At 38.3% G+C, this 22,729-nt stretch overlaps 1 protein-coding gene and 1 pseudogene across 1 annotated transcript; both read left to right on the forward strand.

The window, feature by feature from the left end:
* The first annotated feature begins 6,858 nt into the window (after positions 1-6,858).
* On the forward strand, positions 6,859-7,817 carry LOC100442309 (olfactory receptor 1L3). Its single transcript, XM_009244841.4, is given in 5 exon segments — positions 6,859-6,881; positions 6,883-7,181; positions 7,184-7,278; positions 7,280-7,542; positions 7,544-7,817. Coding segments are annotated over 5 exon segments (954 nt in total).
* Positions 7,818-17,696: 9,879 nt separating this feature from the next.
* On the forward strand, positions 17,697-20,034 carry LOC100446246 (serine/threonine-protein kinase tousled-like 1; annotated as a pseudogene).
* The last annotated feature ends 2,695 nt before the right edge of the window (positions 20,035-22,729 follow it).

Genomic DNA, 22,729 nt, shown 5'->3' on the forward strand with positions numbered 1-22,729 from the left:
TTCAGGACATTGGTCTGAGCAAAAATTTCTTGAGCAATATCCCACAAGCACAGGCAACCAAAGCAAATGTGGACAAATGGGATCACATCAAGTTAAAAAGCTTCCACACAGGAAAGGATACAATCAGCAAAGTGAAGAGACAACCCACAGAATGAAAGAAAATGTTTGCAAATGATATATCTGATAAGTAGTTAATATTAATATTCAAAATATATAAGGAACTCAAACGTTCAATAGTATGAAGGCAAATAATTTGGTTTTAAGGTAAGCAAAGGACCCAAATAGACATTTCTCAAAAGAAGATATACAAATGGCCAACAGGTATATTTTAAAATGCCCAACGTTACTAATCATCAGAGAAATGTAAATTAAAACCACAATGAGATATTACTTCACACCTGTTAGAATGGCTGTTAGCAAAAAGTATAAAGATAACGATTATAAAGATGTAAAGAAAAGGGAACAGTTACACACTGTTTGTGAGAATGTAAATTAACACAGCCATTATGGACAACAGTATGGGGGCTCCTCAAAAAACTGAAATTATTATTATTATTATTATTATTATTTGAAACAGAGTCTCACTCTGTCTCCCAGGCTGGAGTGCAGTGGTGCTATCTCGGCTCACTGCAAACTCTGCCTCCCTGGTTCAAGCAATTCTTCTGCCTCAGCCTCCCAAGTAGCTGGGACTACAGGTGCGCACCATCACATTTGGCTAATTTTTGTACTTTTAGTAGAGGCGGGGTTTCACCATATTGGCCGGGCTGGTCTCTAACTCCTGACCTCATGATCTGCCCGCCTTGGCCTCCCAAAATGCTGGGATTACAGGTGTCAGCCACTGTGCCCAGCCAAAAAACTGAAATTATTGTGTTGGATATAAAAATGCTCTAGGAAAAAATGCTTGGTGCCGCAAAGTGAAACCAGCACTCAGGCAAAAGTTGTCTCAGCAAGGCAATTCACTTCTGCAGAAGGGTGCCACTTGTGTCAATCAAGATCGCAAGAGCACAGGGAAGAAAGGAGAGCAGTGAGTTTTTATCTCTGATGGTCCTTCTTACCTCTGTGTCACTCCGCCCTGGGCTGGGGTCAGGCCGCACAATCTGAGCTGACCCAATTGGCTACTTACAAATATTTTTCTAAATATGGAAGGGAAGGGGGACATGAGGTACAGTGGTAAAGCATGTGAGAAGTCCAGTTTCAGGGGAACAATGGGTGCAAGTAACCAAGGGAATAGATGTGAGTTATTGATTAGAGCTGACGGGAAGTGGATAGGCTATTTACAGTAACTAGGGGCAAGGAGGAACAAGAAAGTTGAGTTTGAAAACAAAGGACAAGGAAGTTGGCAGGCTAAATCTTTGAAGAGAAACTCAGAGAAATTCATTGTATCTTACAATTGATACAGGGGTTAAAAAGAAATTATTTAGACAGTTAGTGAGGGTGAAAAAATTCTCAGTGAGACTTTTCCTTTAATAAAAAGCAGCCCCCAAATCATTTCTTTTCTAATAAAAAGCAGCATGAAAAATCAAGTTGCAAGCATAGATAAGCAGCTGGAAACTTGCCTAGGTAAATGCCAGCAACTATGCCAGACACCAGGTATGTCCAACATGGCAATTCCCTCTTCCCTTTTCTTTGTTGCCACGTGTGTGGGTGTCATGGCACCAGCCAGGTGAAGGCTCCATTTGCATAATACAAGATAAAGTGGGACGGTCCGTTTCTTCACAGGCTATGTAAATGGCACACCTGGTCAAATCAATCCCCTGAGTCCTATGTAAATCAAACAGTGACTCCTCAAGCCCCTCTATAAAATCGACAACATCTTGCCCCAAACGTGGAAATCCACTTGGACACCCCCTTCCTCTGCATGAGGAAGCTCTTTCTCTCTCTCTCTTCTTTCTTATGCCTATTAAACTTTCCACTCTTAAACCTACTCCACACGTATGTATGTCCATGTCTTTGTTCTCTTTAGTGTGAGACAACAAACGTCCGGTATTTCCCCAGACAATGAAACCCCTTCAATATAACTACCATAGAATTCAGGAATCTCATTTCTGGGTATATATCCAAATGAATTTAAATCAGTCTTTCAAAGAGATATATGCCCCTCATGTTCATTGTAATATTATTCACAGTAGCCAAGATATAGAATCACCCTAAATACCTATCAACAGATGAATGGATAAAGAAAATGAGGTGGCTATGCACATTGACTCCCATCTGTAATCCCCCCACTTTAGGAAGCCAAGGCCAGAGGATTGCTTGAGTCCAGGAGTTTGTGACTAGCCTGGGCCACATAGCAAGACACTATCTCTACAAAAAAAGTTTTTCTGTAATTAGCTAGATATGGTGGCACGTGGCACATGCCTGTAGGTCTAGCTACTTTAGAGGTTGAGGTGGGAAGATTGCATGAGCCCAGGAGTTCAAGGCTGCAGTGAGTTATGATTGCACCACTGCACTCCAGCATGGGCAACAGGGTGGGGAAAGAGAGAAAGAAAGAGAAAGAGAGAGAGAGAGAGGGAAAGAAAGAAAGAAAAAGAAAGAGAAAAAGAAAGAGAGAGAGAAAGAGAAAAAGAAAAGGAAAGAAGGAGAGAAAGAAAAAGAGAGAGAGAGAGGAAGGAAGGAAGAGAGAGGAAGGAAGAGAGAGGAAGGAAGGAAGAGAGAGAAAGGAAGAGAGAGAAAGAAAGAAAAAAGAAAAAGAGAAAGAAAGAAAAGAAAGAAAAAAGAAAGAAAGAAAAGGAAGGAAGGAAAGAAAGGAAGGAAGGAAAGGAAGGAAGGGAAGGAAAGGAGGGAAGGAAAGGAAGGAAGGGAGGGAGGGAAAGAGGAGGAAAGGAAGAAAGGAGGAAGGGAGAAAGGGAGAAAGAAAGAGAGAAGGAAATTTTTCATATTCTGTGTGTGTGTGTGTGTGTGTGTGTGTGTGTAATATTATTCAACCATAAAAAAGAAGGAAATCCTGACATTTGCAACAACATGGATGAACTTGTAAGACATTATGCTAAGTGTAATAAACCAGATACAGAAGACAAATACCTTATAATCTCACTTATCTATAAAATCTTAAAAAGTTGAACTTATAAAAGCAGAGAGCACAGTGGTGGTTGACAGGGACTGCGGGTGGAGGAAAGGGGGAGATGTTGGTCAAAGGTTACGAACTTTCAGTTATAAAATGAATAAGTTCTGGGGATCTGAAGTAAAGCATGGCGAATATAGTTAGTAATATTATATTGTTTACTTGAAATTTATTAAGACAGTAGATCACAAGTGTCCTCACCAAAAACACACACACTATGTGTGGTGATGGATGTGTTAATTAATTTGATTGTGGCAATCATTTCACAATGCATGCATATATCAAATCATCAATTGTATACCTTGAGTGTATACCATTTTTATTTGCCTATTATAATGTAAATTTAAAATAAAATCCTAACCACTCCCTATCCCACCAACTAAATGGATGCCCAGGTAGCCAACGGGACTCCAGAAAAACCTTAAAACTGAGTTTCTGGCTATGTCAGGATGGTAAGTTAAACAGACTTCACTATATACCCTCTCTTTTATGATGTAGACACAACAACTGATCAGCATTATTGTTAAAATAGACATCATAAGATAAACAGAACAGACTCTTTGTGGCAATAAGATACCAAATTTTAAATGGGACCTACGGCCATGCCAGGCAAGGTCTAAGTCACACATTCCTTCACTTAAAGAATAAACTGTGTTCTAACTGCCACAAGGCTTTTCTCTTTCTCTAGCAGCTAACCCAAACTTGGCCTCAAGATAAGCAATATTACAACAATTTTCAGCTCCACAGATGCTGACTAACTGAACCCCAGCCCTTGTTCCACCAGCCATAACTACAGCTTTGATTGGACAAGAGACTGATTTTAGTAAATTTCTCCTGATAAAAAGATCACTGACCATGAACTGGTTTTGTCCAGTTTACAGAGACTGTGCACTTATGTGCTTTCTTTTCCTGAAAAGATCTTATGATGTATAGGCCCTAATTGTAATACATTTAAAGGTTAAGTCTCCATCCCAAAGTGAACATGAGTCATATGTTACATGCATGTTGGTTCAATACACATGTGTCAGGACTGTCTTCTTGAATATTCATAGCTTTTTCTGTAACCTGTTGAATATATGTTTAGCCAACCTGTTCAGCATAAAACTCCTTTCTCAACTTCTCCTCCTTCAAAGTGCCTATCTCTGGTTTTGGCTGAAGGCATGCTTCCCGGCCTCTGGATGGCCACCTTGTAAGCTGTAACCTCACAAAAATTAAAGTGTCCCCTCCTCTTCCAAATGTATAATCTTTTAAGTTAACAATAACCTAATACAGTTAGGAGAGGGAAAAAAAGAAAAAGAAAGACAGTGAGGTTCTTGAAATGTAAGATGTAATCAGAAATCAATAAGTGACAGGAATGGACAATATGTAAAAGGCAGGGCATTTGGGGACTCTGATATATGGATTCTGTATGCTTACATGAATCAAGAAGAGTAAGAGATATGAAGCTGGTGGCTTTCCCTAGCAGTCATAGCAAGGAAAGGGAATCAGATATATGAGCAGCAGACTTGGAGATCGCCTAATACAAGAAGGGTGACCTATGGTTGGGTTCAAAGGTTTTAACACCATATTTTGTTAGAAAATAGAATCATAAAGTCACCACTACTAAACTAGTAGCTGCATCTAATCCTGGAAGAGTTTGGAAAGAAGGCACCAGTGATGTTAGGGTACACTTGGGGTAGTTGTCCTTTGAAAAAATGGAGGCACTAAGGAAGAGGCCAAATTGATATTTTATAGGTTCAAGGGGGGAATTGGACCCAGGTGTAAATGCCAGGTACTCTGTTCTCAGTGCTACTTGGGACATCTTCCAAGCAAGCCCTCAGCTTGGAAGAACTGGGAAAAGAAAATTATTGTCCATCTGAGATACCTACATCAAGCTAAGCAGATCTTGCACTACCTCTGAAGGTTCCAAGAGGAGAATGTGGGGCCACTTGCTGGGGGGAGCAGAGAAAACGTGCAATTCCTCTGGATCCCTGGAGACAATTCTGCACAAAGTTAATGAATGATTGTTTTCTTACTGTCTCCCCTAGCAAACATCAGAGACCTAGTGGCACAGTCTCAGAAGATACTCCCATGAGGAAAACAAGGGCTATAAGTATCTACAACTTGTGAGTGACAGTAAGAATCCAGGGAAGGGAGCATTCAGAATCAAGAAGCACTGGGAGATTTTCGACAATTAGATACCTTTTTGTATGCAGTTTCTTGGCACAGATTTATCTTCTTTCTGACTAGTTATTTCATGGAGCATAAATGAGAGGAATGAATACATAAGGCAAGACATTAATGTCCTTTCCAGGTAAGAAATCAACCTAGAGAGTGCCTGATGAGAAAGTGGAAATACCTGATCTCTGGGAAATAATTAGTCATTACTGGACATTAAATAAGAGAGCTAATTTATGTTCACCCTAAATGTAGATTATCTGTATTTATACTTTAAAGTCTGATCTTCCTTTCCCCTAGTCAACTCCAGAATTACATTCCCCTGACCTCAGGATATGGATTATCAGCCAGAGAGTAGGAAAGCTTGGGAGAGAATTTTCTCACAAAAGTACTCTGTCCCCCTCACTCTCTCATTCCCCATGTTTCTTTTCCCTATAACTGTTTACATTCAACTCAGTGTTCTCTAAGTGAGTTTCTTGCTTCCATTGTAAATGATGTGGAAATAAACATCTTGACTTAAAAGAAAGGGTATTCATCAATTACAAGCTAGGTGAGATAACTATCTCGTTACCTAGATGTGGTTTAGCCACTCATAATCCTTAATCAGAAGATGGCCTGAACTTGATTCAAAGTCTTTATCTGTGGTTCTTGTAATTATCAGCCACAGAGTAAGTAGGAGAAAGGTATCAGCCATTTGCTCCCAATCTCTTTCTCTCTTTCTCTTTCGCTGTCTCTCTCTCTCTCCTTGTATCTGTTCTCTATAGATCTTGCTATGGGTTAAATGTTTATGTCCCCCCGGAAGTCACTTAATCCCCAATGTGATAGTATTTGGAGATGGATATTTGACAGGTAATTTAGGTCATGAGGGTTGGGGCCCTCCTGATGTGATTATCCTTCTTATAAGGATAAGAAGAGCTTGCTTCCTCCCCCTGCTTTCTGCCATGCCAGACTACAAGGAGAAGACAGCCCTCTGAAAACCAAGAAACAAGCCCTCCACAGACACTGGATCTGTTGGCAACTTGATCTTGGACTTCCCAGGCTCGTGAACTGTGAAAAGTAAATGTTGTTTAAGCCACCTAGTCTATGATTTTTTTGTTTGTTTTTTTGAGACCAAGTCTCGCTCTGTCACCCAGGCTGGAGTGCAGTGGTGCAATCTTGGCTCACTGCAACCTCTGCCTCCCAGGTTCAAGCAATTCTCTTGCCTCAGCCTCCCTAGTAGCTGGGACTACAGGCATGCACCACCAGGCCCGGCTAATTTTTTGTATTTTTAGTACAGACGGCATCTCACCATGTTGTCCAGCCTGATCTCGAGCTCCTAACCTCAAGTGATCCACCCACCTCAGCCTCCCAAAGTGCTGGGATTACAGGCATGAGCCACCGCATCTGACCTGGCTATGGTAATTTGTTATAGCAACCTGAACTGATTAAGACAGGTATCTACCTCAAAGATCTTTTAAAAAGTGAAAACACACTTTCAGTTCTGATTTCTCCATGCTCAGGAAGAAAAATAAACTACAGAGTAAATGCTCTATTAATAACTATTCAGTGTAAGAACAACGTGGAAAGATGCATGTTGTAGATGACATAAGAATTATGTCATTAATTGACAGTGTTGCTTATCCTTAGGTGAGTACAAGTCCATGGGAACGTCCAACCTGACAAGACTCTGAATTGATCCTCTTGGGACTCTCCTCTCGGTCTGAAGACCAGAGGCCACTCTTTGCCCTCTTTCTTATCATATACCTGATCACTTTGATGGGAAATCTGCTTATCATCTTGGCTATCCACTCTGATCTTCGACTTCAAAACCCTATGTATTTTTTCCTAAGCATCTTGTCCTTTGCTGATATTTGCTACACAACAGTCATAGTCCCGAAGATGCTCGTGAACTTCTTATCAGATAAAAAGGCCATTTCCTATGCTGAATGTCTGGCACAGATGTATTTCTTCCTGGTTTTTGGAAACATAGTTATCTCCTGGCAGCTATGGCCATTGACCGCTGTGTAGCCATTTGTAACCCATTCCATTATGTCACTGTTATGAACCGCAGATGCTGTGTGTTTGCTACTAGCATTCCCTGTCACTTTCTCCTATTTCCACTCTCTCCTACATGTCCTCCTGGTGAATCGGCTCACCTTTTGTACATCAAATGTTATCCATCACTTTTTTTGTGATGTCAACCCTGTGCTGAAACTGTCCTGCTCCTCCACCTTTGTCAATGAAATTGTGGCCATGACAGAAGGGCTGGCCTCTGTGATGGCTCCATTTGTCTGTATCATCATCTCTTCTCTAAGAATTCTCATTGCTGTTCTCAAGATTCCCTCAGCACAAAGCCTTCTCCACCTGCAGCTACCATCTCACTGTGGTGATTCTGTTTTATGGGAGTATTAGCTATGTCTATTTGCAGCCTCTGTCCAGCTATAATGTCAAGGACCGAATAGCAACAATCAACTACACTGTGTTGACATCAATGTTGAACCCATTTATCTACAGTTTAAGAAACAAAGACATGAAATGGGGCTTACAGAAATTGATAAACAAGATTAAGTCTCAAATGGGTAGGTTTTCTACAAAGACCAATAAAATCTGTGGACCCTGATTACAAGGAGTGTGTGTGTGTGTGTGTGTGTTAGCACCTGATGCAACTCTTTTCTTGAAAAAACGTTTCTTCATCTTCACCATTTCTAGCTTCACCTTGTGGTTTTCCACCCTGTGGTCTCCGTCATCCTATGATTGAACAATTAGGATGTCTTGGTATCAAAGCTCCAATCACAGACTCACCTCATAATATATCTTAATTCCAGAACATCACATTCCCTTTACTCTTTGCATATTTATTTGGAGCCTCTCATATTTCTTTGTGTTTATAAATTCATCCAAGTTTGGTCATTCAATTATCAGAGAATTTTCCTATATACCTATGTAGAAATTTAAATATGTGCAATATTATGCACACATAGTCACTCTCTTCTATTTAAAGCTGTCAGGAATTTTTTGCAGGCGTGTGTGTATGTATGTGCGAGTCTCACTTGCCCATGAGACTACAGGCTTTGGTCCCCCCCTCCACCTTTTTAGAGACAGGGTCGTACCCTGCTGTCACCCAGGTTTAGAGTACAGTGGCACTATCATAGCTCACTATAACCTCAATCTCCTGGGCTCAAGCAATCCTCCTCCCTCAGCCTCTCAAGTAGCTAGGACTACAGGTGTGTACCACTACCCCTAGATAATTGTTTTAATTTTTTGTAGAGACAAGGTCTTGCTATGTTACCCAGGCTGGTCTCAGACTCCTGGCCTCAAGTGATCCTCCTGCTTCAGCCTCTCAAAGCACTGGGATTATAGGCGTGAGCTACCACACCCAGCTTTATGGTCCCTTTTTAAAATTATCACAAGAGCTGAATGTCCTGGGCTCTGGAGTCAGATTCTCAACAACTGCTACCAATTATCTGATTGACTTTTCTTTTTCTTTTTCTTTTTTTTTTTTGAGACAGAGTCTTGCTCTGTCACCCAGGCTGGAGTGCAGTGGTGCTATCTTGGCTCACTGCAATGTCTGCCTCCTAGGTTCAAGCAGTTCTCACCCCTCAGCCTCCCAAGTAGCTGTGATTATAGGCGCCTGCCACCATGCTCAGCTAATTTTTGTATTTTTAGTGAAGATGAGGTTTCACCATGTTGGCCAGGCTGGTCTTGAACTCCTGACCTCAAGTGATCTGCCTGCCTCAGTTTCCCAAAATGCTGGGATTACAGGCGTGAGCCACTACACCCAGCCTGATTGACTGTTAATAAGACAACTCCATGTCTCTACATGAGTTTGAGTCTCTACTCTTTCTTCTTTTCCTGTACCCAAGGGGCATTCATCCCCTGACTCTTCCTGGGGCTTCTTGCCTGTTCGCTCTTCCATCTAGAGATGCATATATTTCTAGGCATCTCTAGGTGGTTAAATAAAACACTGAATTTAAAAATCTCCACTGTCTCCTCTATCTGTCTAGTTTTTTTGCTCAGAATAAAAAAAGGTTTATTCCTTGTAATCAGAAATGTTCCCTGTGGTCACTGGAGGCAGAGTCAAAATATCAATAAATATAAACTACTAGCAAGGGTCTCTTGGGTCAGAGTGCCTGATATAAAGGAGCCTCTCAATATAGTTGGGGAATAAATTACGTGACTTAGGAAAGCAGCCAGATGAATTATTTCCCACAATATTTTTTTAAATGCAGCAATTTAATGAGTTTCTCTTTCTTTCCTAGTATTCGTATTTTAGCAGATGGCAATGTCAAAGCCAAACAAATTAATCTCTCATGGTATTTTAGACAATGAGCAGATGGATTATCTTAAAGTGTAAAATGATAGAATAAGGTTCTGGGGATCTATTACACAGCAGGTGACTACAGTTAATAATAATGTATTGTATATTTCTAACTAGCTAGAAGAATGGATTTTAATTGTTCTCACCACAAAGAAACAACATGTATTTGAAGTGATGGATATGTTAGCCTGATCTGATGATTCCACAATGTATACATGTATCAAAACATCACACTGTACTCCACAAATATATACAGTTATTATTTGTCAATCAAAAAATAAAATAAAACTTTTTTAAAAGAGATTTAAATACCTTTGTATTTGCCCTTGTTAATCCCTAACCAAGGGTAAGGCAGAATCAAAATAAGGATATACTGTTCTATTTCATTCCTTTATTACATGTATTGCAAATTAATTTTAACTTCTGTGCCAACTGCAGACTCCTGCATTGCTAATGAGAAAACTTATGTGCCTACCACTGGGCTGAATGAAGAAGGATGAAGATTGAGTATGTCTACAATGGGCATGGGAGCAAGGAGCACTGGTACATATAACAAGTGAATTTTCACAGTCACCACAGGCCTCAAGATTTGGGCATACTTTCATTCTATAGCATAACTTTAAAAAATTTTTTATTTCCATAGGTTTTAGAGGAACAGGTGGTATTTGGTTACATGAATAAGTTCTTTAGCGGTGATTTGTGAGATTTTGGTGCACCCATCACCCAAACAGTATACACTGAACCCAGTCTGTAGTCTTTTATCCTTTACACCCCTCCCATCCTTTCCCCCAAGTTCCCAAAGTCCATTATATCATTCTTATGACTTTGCATCCTCATAGCTTAGCTCCCACTTATGAGTGAGAACATAAGATGTTTGGTTCCCATTCCTGAGTTACTTCACTTAACATAATAGTCTTCAGTTCTGTCCAGGTTACTGTGAATGCCATTAATTTGTTCCTTTTTATGGCTGAGTAGTATTCCATCATATATATATATGTGTATATATATGTATATGATATATATATGATGTGATATATATATATGACATGATATATATATATATCCAAGTTCTTTATCCACTCATTGGATATGAGTGGATAAAGTATTATGTCTGAGTAGTAGTCCATCATATATACATATATATATCACATTATATTATATATTACATTATATAATATATATTATATATAATACTTTATCCACTCATAACCAATGAATATATATCCTATATATATGTATATATGTATATGATATATATATGATGTGATATATATATATGATATGATATATATATGATGTGATATATATATATGATATGATATATATATATGATGTGATATATATATATATCCAAGTTCTTTATCCACTCATTGGATATGAGTGGATAAAGTATTGTGTCTGAGTAGTAGTCCATCATATATACATATATATATCACATTATATTATATATTACATTATATAACATATATTATATATAATACTTTATCCACTCATATCCAATGAATATATATCCTATATATATAACATCATATATATGTGTATATATATGTGTGTGTGTATATATATATATGTATATATATACACCACAAGTTCTTATCCACTCAATCAATGAGTGGATATAAACTCAATGAGTGGAAATAAATCAATGTGCTGCTATAAACATGCATGTGCAAGTTATCTTTTTTGTATAAATTTATAGATCATTCTATAGCTTAATTTGTATAGTTTTTTTTTTTTTCACTTTTTGCTTTGCCCAATTGAGGCCCAATTCTGAGTTTCTCTTATCCCAATTCAATAATTTCTCCATGACTTCTGTTATAATTTAGCCCCATTTATTCATTTCATACCCCTCCCGGCTGTCATTACTCCCTCCATGTTCTTTCTTTAAACTCTCAGGACTTATGCAGCTTACTCTTGATGTCCCTAATATAGAGCAGGGTTTTTTTAGTGTGGTCTCCTTTGGTTCTATACTAGAATCTGTCGCTAACATCCACCCTTGTTCCATCCATTTGTCACCATGGATGATCACTAGGGCTTGCTTTGGATTGGCAACTGGCTTTCGTTACTCCTTATACTCTCTAGTGATGACCCAGTAGAGATGTCACCATCTGCCATCATGAAGTGGTTAAATAAAACACTGAATTTAAAATTCTCCAAGTAAGTATATAGTATATAGTAAATCCAAATACATATTCAAATATATTTCTGAACTTTTGATTCTGTTTCACTAACCCAATCATCTCTATTTGTGTCAAACTATAATGTTTGATGGTAATAGTTTTTAAATATATATACTAAGGTAACTCTTCCTTCTTTGAATCGTACTTTTCAAAAAAGTTATTGACAATTCTCACACATTTATTTCTTCATGTGAAATTCTCAAAAGTGCTAAAGTCTTTACCTTTTTATCAACTATGTTCACATGTGGTGTCAAACATGAATTAGGCTTGAATTGTGTCCTTAGCTGTAAGGTAAGATAGTTTAGATAGATTAATGGATAGATGGATGATAGATAGATAGATAGATAGATAGATAGATAGATAGATAGATAGACAGACAGACAGACAATAGATTGCCTCAACCACTCTCATGCTGTACATATAGGCATATAATTGCATAAATATATGGCAAAGTTGTACATAGAAATTGTTTTAATTGCTGCATATGTTTTCCAAAAACCTATTGGGGTTCTGATTGAAAATGTATATAATTTGTACATTGGCTTGGATAAAACTGACATTTTCATGATATTAAATCTTCCCATCCAAGAAATTCTATATCTCTCCATACGCTCAGATCCAGATTTAAGGACCAGTCACTCTTGATTTTCAGATTCAGAGTATGCACTGTAAATATTTAACCAGAAGATAACTTCTCTTTCATCTCTAGTTTGTTTCTAAGGCACCATTTCTGTTTCAATCAGCCCTAAGTTCCTGGATATCCCCAAAATCTCACCTTAAACTTAACGATTAGTTTTCTATAAAAGTTATTTTCATTCTTATCTACCCATTTCTATACTTTGATTCTTCCTGCAAACTGGACATACTCTGTGGTCACCTAGCATTTTTTTGACTGCCTCAAATGACAGGGAACTCACAACATAATGGGGTAACCTATCCAACTGTTGGACAGCTTCTGTGTTGATCAGAATCTGCCTTCCTGCTATAATGCCTTCAAATATTTTGGTAATTTTCAATGTATAGAACTTTTCAGTATATAGAAACCATTGATTATTATGTTGTCAAGTTTGTCAAGCTTTTCCCTCTAAAAAAATATAGCCTCTGATATTAACTTCAGTTCTATTCTATTCTTTAGTTTTAAATATTTTGTAGACAGATATATAACTTTATTTCATCTATATATCTAATTACTCTGATAACATTTACAATCACTAATTTGAAATGCTAAATGCCCATATATACATTTATCTCATTTATTTCTTTGTTTCACTGATATGTGTCTTATTCTGCTTTATGTTGCTATAATAGTATATCTATGACTGGGTAATTTATAAAGACAATAAATTTATTTCTTACAATTCTGGGGACTGGGAAGTCCAAAGTCAAGGGGCCTGCATCTGGTGAAGGTCCTCTTGCTGTGCCACCTCATGGTATAAGGTGGAAGGGCAAAAGAGCATGAGGGAGAGAGCAAGGAAGGGGACTGTACTCATCCTTTTATCAGAAACCCACTCCTGCAATAACTAACTGACTCCTGAGGTAACAGCATTGAACCATTCATGAAGACACAGCCCTCAGGACCCAATCACCTCTTAAAGTTCCCACTTCTCAACACTGTTGCATTGGGGATTAGGTTTTTAAGAAATGAACTTTGTGTGACACATTCAATCTATAGCAATATGTACATTTGTTCTTATGCCTTTTTAATTGCTATAACTTAAGAGCCTTTTTAAAAATCTTTTAGGGCAAGTCCTCCATCATTGTTATTTTTAATTTTTTTCTTCATTATTTTTAAACAATTTCTTTTCTAGAGAAAATTTAACAATGGTTAATCAATTTCACAAAAATTTTCTTGAGATTTTGTATTGTATATATTGAAGGTGTACAACATGATGTTCTGATATATGTATACACAGTGAAATTATTATTACAGTCAAGCAAATGAACATATCCATCATCTTACATAGTTAGCTTTTCTAGAGTACTAAAAAGTACCTAAAATCTATTCTCTTAGAAAATTTTTGGTGAGCAATACAGTATTGTTTAACATATTTCTTGTTTGCCCCAAGAATACACTTGTCTCTAATCCTAACGTAGCAGAAATATTACATTGTTTTTTATCCATAAAATGGTTTTGACATACAAGAATTACTGTGAAGATTAAAGTTTTATGTGTATAAAATGCTTAGACCAGTGCCTGGTTGATAGTAAGCATTTAGTCAATGCTGTTGTTGATGCTGTCACTCTCTTACCTGTTCCTTTCATAATACCTAATGTGATAAGATGGAAGACCTGGATTTGAACATCCTAAGAAGATGAACTAAAGTTGCTTCATCCAGAGTATGAATTTAATTGAAAACAGAACAGTTTAGACAAGAAAGGGATTAAGAAGGCTGACTAGATGAAGGTAGTGTGTTCCTCCTGCCAGGAGAGGAACCAGAATAGAAAGTAGGTACGTTTCAAACAGACCATCTAGAAGAGAATTCTAGGATTCACCAGAGAAAATACAAGAAGCACCAAAAATAAGTAAAGAGAGGGTTCAGGACACCTTGCCTAGTGAGGGACTGACTGAGAGCTGAGAGAGGCTCCTAGATATGGGGAAACAGTAAGAGAGAAACCCCCAGGTTTCTCTGGACTTTGGGAGAATGCTTTGACCCTCTAGACCTTGGGCCTAACACACAGAGCTGCCTAAAGATTGCGCAGAGATGTCATTCCAGAAAGGGAACCCACACGAAATCTCACAGGCATCTGAGCCTAGACCAGCCTCAGCCAGGTGCCATTCAGAGAGCCTAGATACTGGTGATCTACATACTTAGCTGCTGCCACTGTGCTGCTTCAAGGAGAGATAGGAGAGACTGGGTGCTCCCATGCACCCCAGGAAGGATCCCTACTACTCTGCTGTGGAATACTGTTGAGATTGAGATATGAGCAGACCACATTCCCCACAGCTTCTTGCCCATGGTGCTCACCTGAGAGGGGATCCACACTCTCTGGTAATATGCCCACAACTGACACCATTTTAAGAGTTTAATCCTGGGATTTGCCTCACCCTTGGGCCAAGTTTGAGTTGCCATGGCTGCAGCCAGCACCCAGTCAAAAAGGGACAAGGAAACCAAGCTGTCCTACACATACATAGGACAATATTCACTACCCTGCTACAGGCTGCTGTGAGACTAAGACTTGAGCAGACCACACTCCCCATAATTTCTTGCCCATACTGCTTGCCTTAGGTGGTCCTGCCCTCTCTGGTCACAAACTGACAGCTAGCTTCATTTCGAGAGTTTAACACTGAGCTGTGCCCCACAGTTGGCCCAAGTTCAAGGCAACACAGCTGCAGCTGCCACTCAGCTGGGAGAGAGACAGGGGAGGCAAAGATCTCCTGAGCACACTAAGGGTAATACCCATCACCCTGCTACAGTGGCTCTGGGACTGGGGACTAGCCTGCCCAACCCATCACAGCTATCAAGAACACCAATATGGACCACCCAGGTCCCTGTGGTTTGCTCCACCGCTGATACTGCCATCACCCACGTGATACCAGCTGCCACAGGATATGAGAACCCACCCACACACCTGGCCTACCAATCCCACTACTAGCTTCTAGTCAAGCCACTTGGGGCCCAAGAACCAGCCCTCCAGGACACTTTAACACCAAAGTCACTGTAAGTTGCTCTGGGCTTAAAAACAGGCACATTAACCCCACTGCTGCCACCACAGGGACCTGGAGACTGGCTCAGTCAGTGTCCAAGTCCCCAGCAAAATCTTGCCACAACCTCAACTAATAACTGTACCCTAAGCCACTGAGGAAATCACGGATACCGCTGACTCTGTGTACTGCTAAAGAGCTCATGCAAAGATCACACTATTGCAGGCACCCATAATCTTAGCCAAAGTATTCTACTCAACCAATAACATACACACATCTTCAGGAAAGAAATTCCCCTACCAAAGCAATTTCAAAAAAAATTGGAACCAGCAACTGCTTCACCAGATGCTCAGATATCAAAAGAAGGACACAGAAAACATGAAAAAGTGGGGAAATATAACACCACCAAAGGACCACAACTGTCCTGCAACAGATCCCAATAAAAAATAATTCCTCAAAATGTCAAGTAAAAGATTCAACATACTGATTTTTAAAGGAGCTCAGTGAGATGCAAGAGAAATCTAAAAACTAATACAAAGAAGTCCAAAAATCAACTTAGGATATGACTAAAAAATTACCAAGGAGATAGATATCTTTAGGGGAAAAAAAAAGCAGAAATTCTGGAATGAAAAGTTCATCCCCTGTTGAGTACAGTGGCTCATGCCTAGAATCCCAGCATTTGGGAAGGCCAAGGTAGGAGGATCACTTGAGGTCAGGAGTTCAAGTCCAGCCTGGGCAACATAACAAGAGCCCATCCCTACAAAAAAAAATACAAAAATCACGCAGGCATAGTGGTGCATGCCTGTAGTCCCAGTTACTTGGGAGGCTGAGGCTGGAGGATCGATTGAGCCCAAGAGTTCAAGGCTGCAGTGAGCTATGTTCGCACCACTGCACTACAGCCTGGGCAACAGAGCAATACTGTCTCAAAAAAAAAATCATTGAAGGAAATAAAACATACATTTGAAAACTTCAGTAATAGACCAGAAAGCAGAAGGAAGAATCTCAGAAATAGAAGACAAGTATTTTGAAATAATACAGTTAGACAAAAGTAAAGAAAAAGAATAAGAAAGAATGAGCAAAGCCTTCTAGACACCTGGGACTACATAAGATGACCAAAAAACCTATGAATTATTGGTATTCCAAGGGGGAAGAGTGATCAAAAAGTTTAGAAAATCTATTTGAGGAAATAACTGATGAAAATTTCCCAAGCCTAGCAAGAGAGTCAGACATCCAGATATAGGAGGCCCAGCTATCCCCAGGAAAAAACATTGCAAAAAGACTTCAACATGACATGTATTATTCAGAATGTCTAAAGTCAAAGTAAATGAAAGAATTTTAAAATCAGCAAGAGAAAAGCAGCTAGTCATCCATAAAGGAAACCTCATCAGATTAACAGCAGACTTTTCAGCAGAAACCTTATAGGTCAGAAGAGAATGGGATGGCATTTTCAAAGCACTAGACAGAAAAGAAAAACCTGTCAGCCAAGAATTTTATATTCTACCAGAAAAAGCTTCACAAATGAAGGATCAGACAAGCAAATGCTGAGTAAATTTGTCACCTCTAGACTGGCTATGCAGGAAATGTTCAGAGGAGTCTTAAACATGGAAACAAAAGATCAGTATTATGATGAAAACACATGGAAAAATAAAACTAACAATTCTTATAAAACAATCACACAAAGGAGGAGGAGAAAGGAATCAAATGGCAACATGACATAATTTGTAAAAAGAGAAAAAAAATTATAAAACAATGTGTAAAAATTAATAATATGACAGAAACAAAGCCTCACATATCAATAATAATCTTGAATGTAAATAAATGTTCCACTTAAAAGATAAAGATTGGCATAATGAATAAAATAAAATCAAGATCCAACTATATGCTGCTAACAAGAAACTCACTTTGCCCATAAAGACACACATAGACTGAAAGTAAAAGAGTGGGAAAAGATAGTCCATGCAATTGGAAACCAAAAGCAAATACGTGTAGCTATATTTCTATTAGATAAAACAGACTTTAAATCAAAAACAGCAATAGGCCCACACTCAGACCCCAGCCCTGGCGGGTGCCCCTACCACACCTCAGCCACTGGGCTCCTTCCCTCAGCCTCTTCTCTGGTGCACCCACCCACTGCCTTACTTCTCCCCCTTTCCTTCCTCCCCATCCCCTCTCCTTCCCTCACCTCTTTCCTCCCCACCTCCCCTCTTGTTTCCTCCCCCATCCCCTTGACTCTCTGCTCCCTGCCCTCACTCTCTTGCTCACCCTCAGCCAAGCCCCCACCATGATGGAGGCCAGTGCCAGTGCCATTGTCACTGCTGCCATTGCAGAGTGAGAGTCAGGTTCCCAGGAAGCAGCTTGATGAGTGTCCAAAGTAGTAGTGGAAGTTTGGAGGGGCCACCATCTTGGTCCCAGCTCTCCACATCTCTAACTCCAGGCTCAGCGGCAAGTGGCAGCCAGGTCCCTGATGAATCACATGCCACCATCCAGGAGGCCCAGGGAAGGTGCAATGGATGAGCTTTGTAGTCTGAATCCAAGAAGGCAAGAGTTATTGGAAGCTAGATTTACTGGAGTTGTAAGTGGGAGCACTGGGAGTACCAGCAGTTGCAGTGTTGGAGCTAAAGCCTCAACAAATAATGAAAGCTCTTATCACAGTTTTGGAAGCTTAGGATCTTTAAGTGACAAAGAATCAGAGAAACGACTGGCAGGCAGCTGAAAGGACTATACAAGTGACTGGACTTTATCTGCAGTGGGTTCCCTTGAGAAGCCAGAGAAGAAACAATCAGAATCATCTAGGGGAAGATAGAGAAAAGCAGAAAACCAGAATGAAAATTATCAGGGAAAAAGTACTGGGGGGACGTGGCCACAAAAGTAGTGATTATTTTGAATACCAGGGTGGAAATGGCTCAAGTCCAGTAAGAGGCATACCTCCTGCAATCAGTTCTCCTCAAAATTCACATTCACATTCCACTCCTTCCTCATCTCTTCGACCAAATAGCCCTTCTCCTACTGCATTAGCATTTGGGGACCACCCTATTTTACAACCAAAGCAATTATCCTTTAAAATTATTCAGACTGATCTCACAATCCTGAAATTAGCAGCCTTAGAAAGTAATAAAATCCAGGACCTGGAAAAGAAGGAAGGATGTATAGATTATTTGCTCAGGGCTAACCATGATCTCAGATGGCAAATAGATGAACAAAAAAAATTACTTGAAAAATACAAAGAATGATTAAATAAGTGCATATAAATGAGCAAGAAACTTCTTTTGAAAAGAGTACACAAGAAAAACTGTCAGAGAGAAGAGTATGCAAGATTGATTGTGTCTCAGGCACTTTACAACAGTTAGACATGGCGCTTCATTTACTGAATAATGGATAGATGGTTTTGCATTTCAGAATCTTGTGAAGCAACAAGAATGGGTGAATCAGCAAAGGGAAGATATTGAAAGGCAAAGGAAAATTCTAGCCAAATGCAAACCTCCCACAGCTAATAATTCTCAGGCACCCTCTACCAATTCTGAACCAAAACAAAGGAAAAACAAAGCAGTCAATGGAGCAGAAAATGATCCCTTTGTTAGACCAAATTTACCACAACTGTTGACTTTGGCAGAATATTATGAACAGGAAGAAATTTTCAAACTTAGACTAGGACATCTCAGAAAAGAAGAGGCAGAAATCCAAGCAGAACTTGAATGTTTGGAAAGAGTCAGAAATCTTCACATACATGAGCTGAGAAGAATAAACAATGAAGATAATTCACAATTCAAAGATCACCCAACGTTAAATGAAAGATATTTATTACTTCATCTGCTTGGTAGAGGTGGCTTTAGTGAAGTGTATAAGGCTTTTGACCTTTATGAACAAAGCTACGCTTCTGTGAAGCTACATCAGCTTAATAAAAGCTGGAGAGATGAGAAAAAAGAAAACTACTACAAACATGCCTGCAGTATAGAATACACAAAGAACTGGATCACCCCCAAATAGTTAAACTCTATGATTATTTCTCCTTGGATACAGATACATTTTGTACAGTGTTAGAATACTGTGAAGGCAATGACTTGGATTTCTATCTGAAGCAACACAAGCTAATGTCAGAAAAAGAAGCTGAGTCTATTGTAATGCAGATTGTAAATGCACTAAGATATACCAATGAGATCAACCCCCCATTATACATTATGATCTTAAGCCAGGAAACATCCTTTTGGTAGATAGAATAGCATGTGGTGAAATCAAAATCACTGATTTTGGTCTGTCCAAGATTATGGATGATGACAGCTGTGGTGCAGATGGAATTAATCTACCTCCTGAGTGTTTTGTAGTTGGAAAAGAGGTAGCAAAGATTTCCGATTTCCAAAAAGGTTAATGTGTGGTCAGTTGGAGTCATCTTCTTTCAGTGTCTTTATGATAAAAAGCCATTTGGTCACAATCAATCTCAACAAGACATTCTTCAAGAAAATACAATATTAAAAGCCACAGAAGTCCTGTTCCCTGTAAAACCAGTTGTAAGCAGTGAACCCGAGGCCTTTATAAGATGCTGCTTGGCATATCAAAAAGAAGATTGATTTGATGTGCACCAGCTAGCAACATGACCCATGCCTTCTCCTACACATGCGAAGATCAAATTATTCAGGAGACCTACAACATGGCTGAGCTGACATCTCCTACACCGCTTTCTTCAAGTATAATTACTTACTGACTTTCCTCCAAGATTGACATGATATCTTTGAATTGCTTCCAGATGCACACTTGAGTTTAAGAGCATTTGAGTGTTTTTTTGTTTTTTTTTTTACACAGGATGTGGTTAAAAACTGTTTGTGAGCTGAAGTTCCTCATAGTGTCATTTGTATGAGCCTGGATCATGGACAATGAATAAATGCACACTTTTGTCTACAACTTTGAGCAGTGAAGGATGACTGCCCATTATAAAGAAACAGGAATACCATGTTAAGATACAAGAAAAACATTTTTGGTCTTTTATTTGGGGTAACACTGTCAATAACATTTATAATACTTAAATACCTTTGGTTGTTACCAGAGTTCTAATATGAAGGGTAGTTTTTCATCATTTAAAAACGCATGGAAAAATATGAGACATATTTCTAACACACGAACTACAGTGCCTGGATACATTCTTCAGCATTTGGCAGTTAATCTGCTGAAGTCAAAGTAAGAACTGAATGAGAGTGACAGTTGAGTTTTATAGTAATAGAATGTGACAGTTAGAATCTTTGGACAAAGTTAGGCTTTGTCATTTGTCTATTCTGGCTTTTACCAAGTTGCACCTTGAAATCACATGTCCATTTTCTTTCACTTGTTATATTAAAGGGAGAGCTATTATTCCTAAATACTTTACACTTCTGACAAAATGAGCTGCTTGTTTTGAAATCAGTTGAATTCACTAAATTGTAATATTGCCCGTGTTTTCAACACGTTAGAATTGATAACAGGTATTTTTCTTTTGTTACCAGGCCTTGTTCATCAAAACAGGTGACAGTATGTACAAAATGCAGACCAGTTCTATGCAGGATAATGATAAATTCCCTTCTAGCTCTATTGTAAAGTATTGTACAGATGTCATATTTCAATTACTAAGTTTCAGCAGCTTACTCTTGTACAAATGTTTAAAACGTGGCTTTTGTAATTGGATATTGTATTTTTTAAGTCTTCTTGAATGTGCTCTAATTGCTGCTAAATGATGTCACTTCTTTGCTAAAAAATTAAATGAACCCCTAGAAGGTGCAAGTTGACTATACATCATTAGCAGACATTCATTAACAATCAAGACATGTAAAAATGATCCATGTTGGACATATTGAGTTCTTCAAATCAGTTATTGGGTTATAGGGCTGTGGAGCACATAGATACTAGATTTATACATTGTTCATGGTTATTCTACATTTCTAGAAAGTTCTTATCAGCAAGATGATCCCATAAATAAGTTTCTTGTAGTTTGTTCAAATTTGTTAAAATGTGAATATTTTCTAACTGCCTTGTAGGGTAGAAACCAATATTTTTCAGGATGCTGTATTTCACTCCTGTAAGGACTTTTTCTTTACTGTCACATTAATAATGCTGATACTTACATGTAAGTTGTTCATGTTGCAGAAAAAGGAGGTTATACTTACCATGGATTCTCTTTAATATTGTACAGTTAAACTGTATTTCTGATGTTGCAAGCCATTTTGTTTTTTCATTGTACATAGACACATTGTCTCTTTAAAATGCTGCTGAAATTGTAGAGAATATAGCCAAAACAGTAATAAACAATGACAGCTAAAATGTAAAACAAACAAAAAAAGCAATAAAAGACAAAGAAGGACATTATATGATGATAAAGGGATTCATTCAGCAAGAGGGTATAACAATCCTAAATATTTATGTAAACAACATTGGAGCACTCAAATTCACAAAACAAATATTACGAGACCTAAAGAAAGAGATAGATGCAATAAAATAATAATGGGAGATTTCAGCACCCCACTCACAGCACTAGACAGATCATCAAGAAAAAAAGTTAACAAAGAAACACTGTATTTAAATTGGACTTTAGACCAAACTTACTTGACATTTAAAGAACATTCTACCCAACAACTACAGAATATACATTCTTTTGATTACATGGAACATTCTCCAAGATAGACCATATATTAGGCCAAAAAATAAGTCTTAGCACATTTTTAAAATGTGAAATCATACCAAGTATCTTCTCAGACTACAGTGGATAAAAGCTAGAAATCAATACCAAGAGGAACTTTGGAAACTATACAAATACATGAAAATTAAATAGCATGCTCTTGAACAATTAATGGGTTAATAAAGAAATTAAGATAGGAATTTAAAATATTTTTTAAACAAATGAAAATCGAAACAACATACCAAAACGTGTTGGGTACAGTAAACGTGGTGCTAAAAGGGAAGTATATGGCATTAAATGACTACAACAAAAAAGTAGAAAGATCACAAATTAACAACTTAACATTGCACCTCAAAGAACTAGAAAAACAAGAACAAACCAAACCCAAAGTTAGCAGAAAAAAAGAAATAATAAAGAGCAAAGCAGAACTAAATGAAACTAAAACCAAAAAAAAAGGATCAACACAAATAAAAGCTCTTCAAAAAGATAACAGAAAATTGATAGACCAATAGCAAGAAAAGAAGGTCCAAATAAACACTATGAGAAATAAAAAAGAAACATTACAATTGATATCATAGAAATGCAAAAGATCATCAGAGACTATTATGAAAAACTATACACTTACAACATAGGAAACAAAGAGGAAATGGATGAATTCCTGGAAGGATACAACCTCCTGAGACGAACAAGGAAGAAACAAAACTCCTGAACAGTCCAATAATGAGTGGTGAGATTGGATCCGTAACAAAAAACCTCC

Source organism: Pongo abelii, chromosome 13 (assembly GCF_028885655.2).
Source record: "Pongo abelii isolate AG06213 chromosome 13, NHGRI_mPonAbe1-v2.0_pri, whole genome shotgun sequence".
Taxonomy (NCBI): Eukaryota; Metazoa; Chordata; class Mammalia; order Primates; family Hominidae; genus Pongo; species Pongo abelii.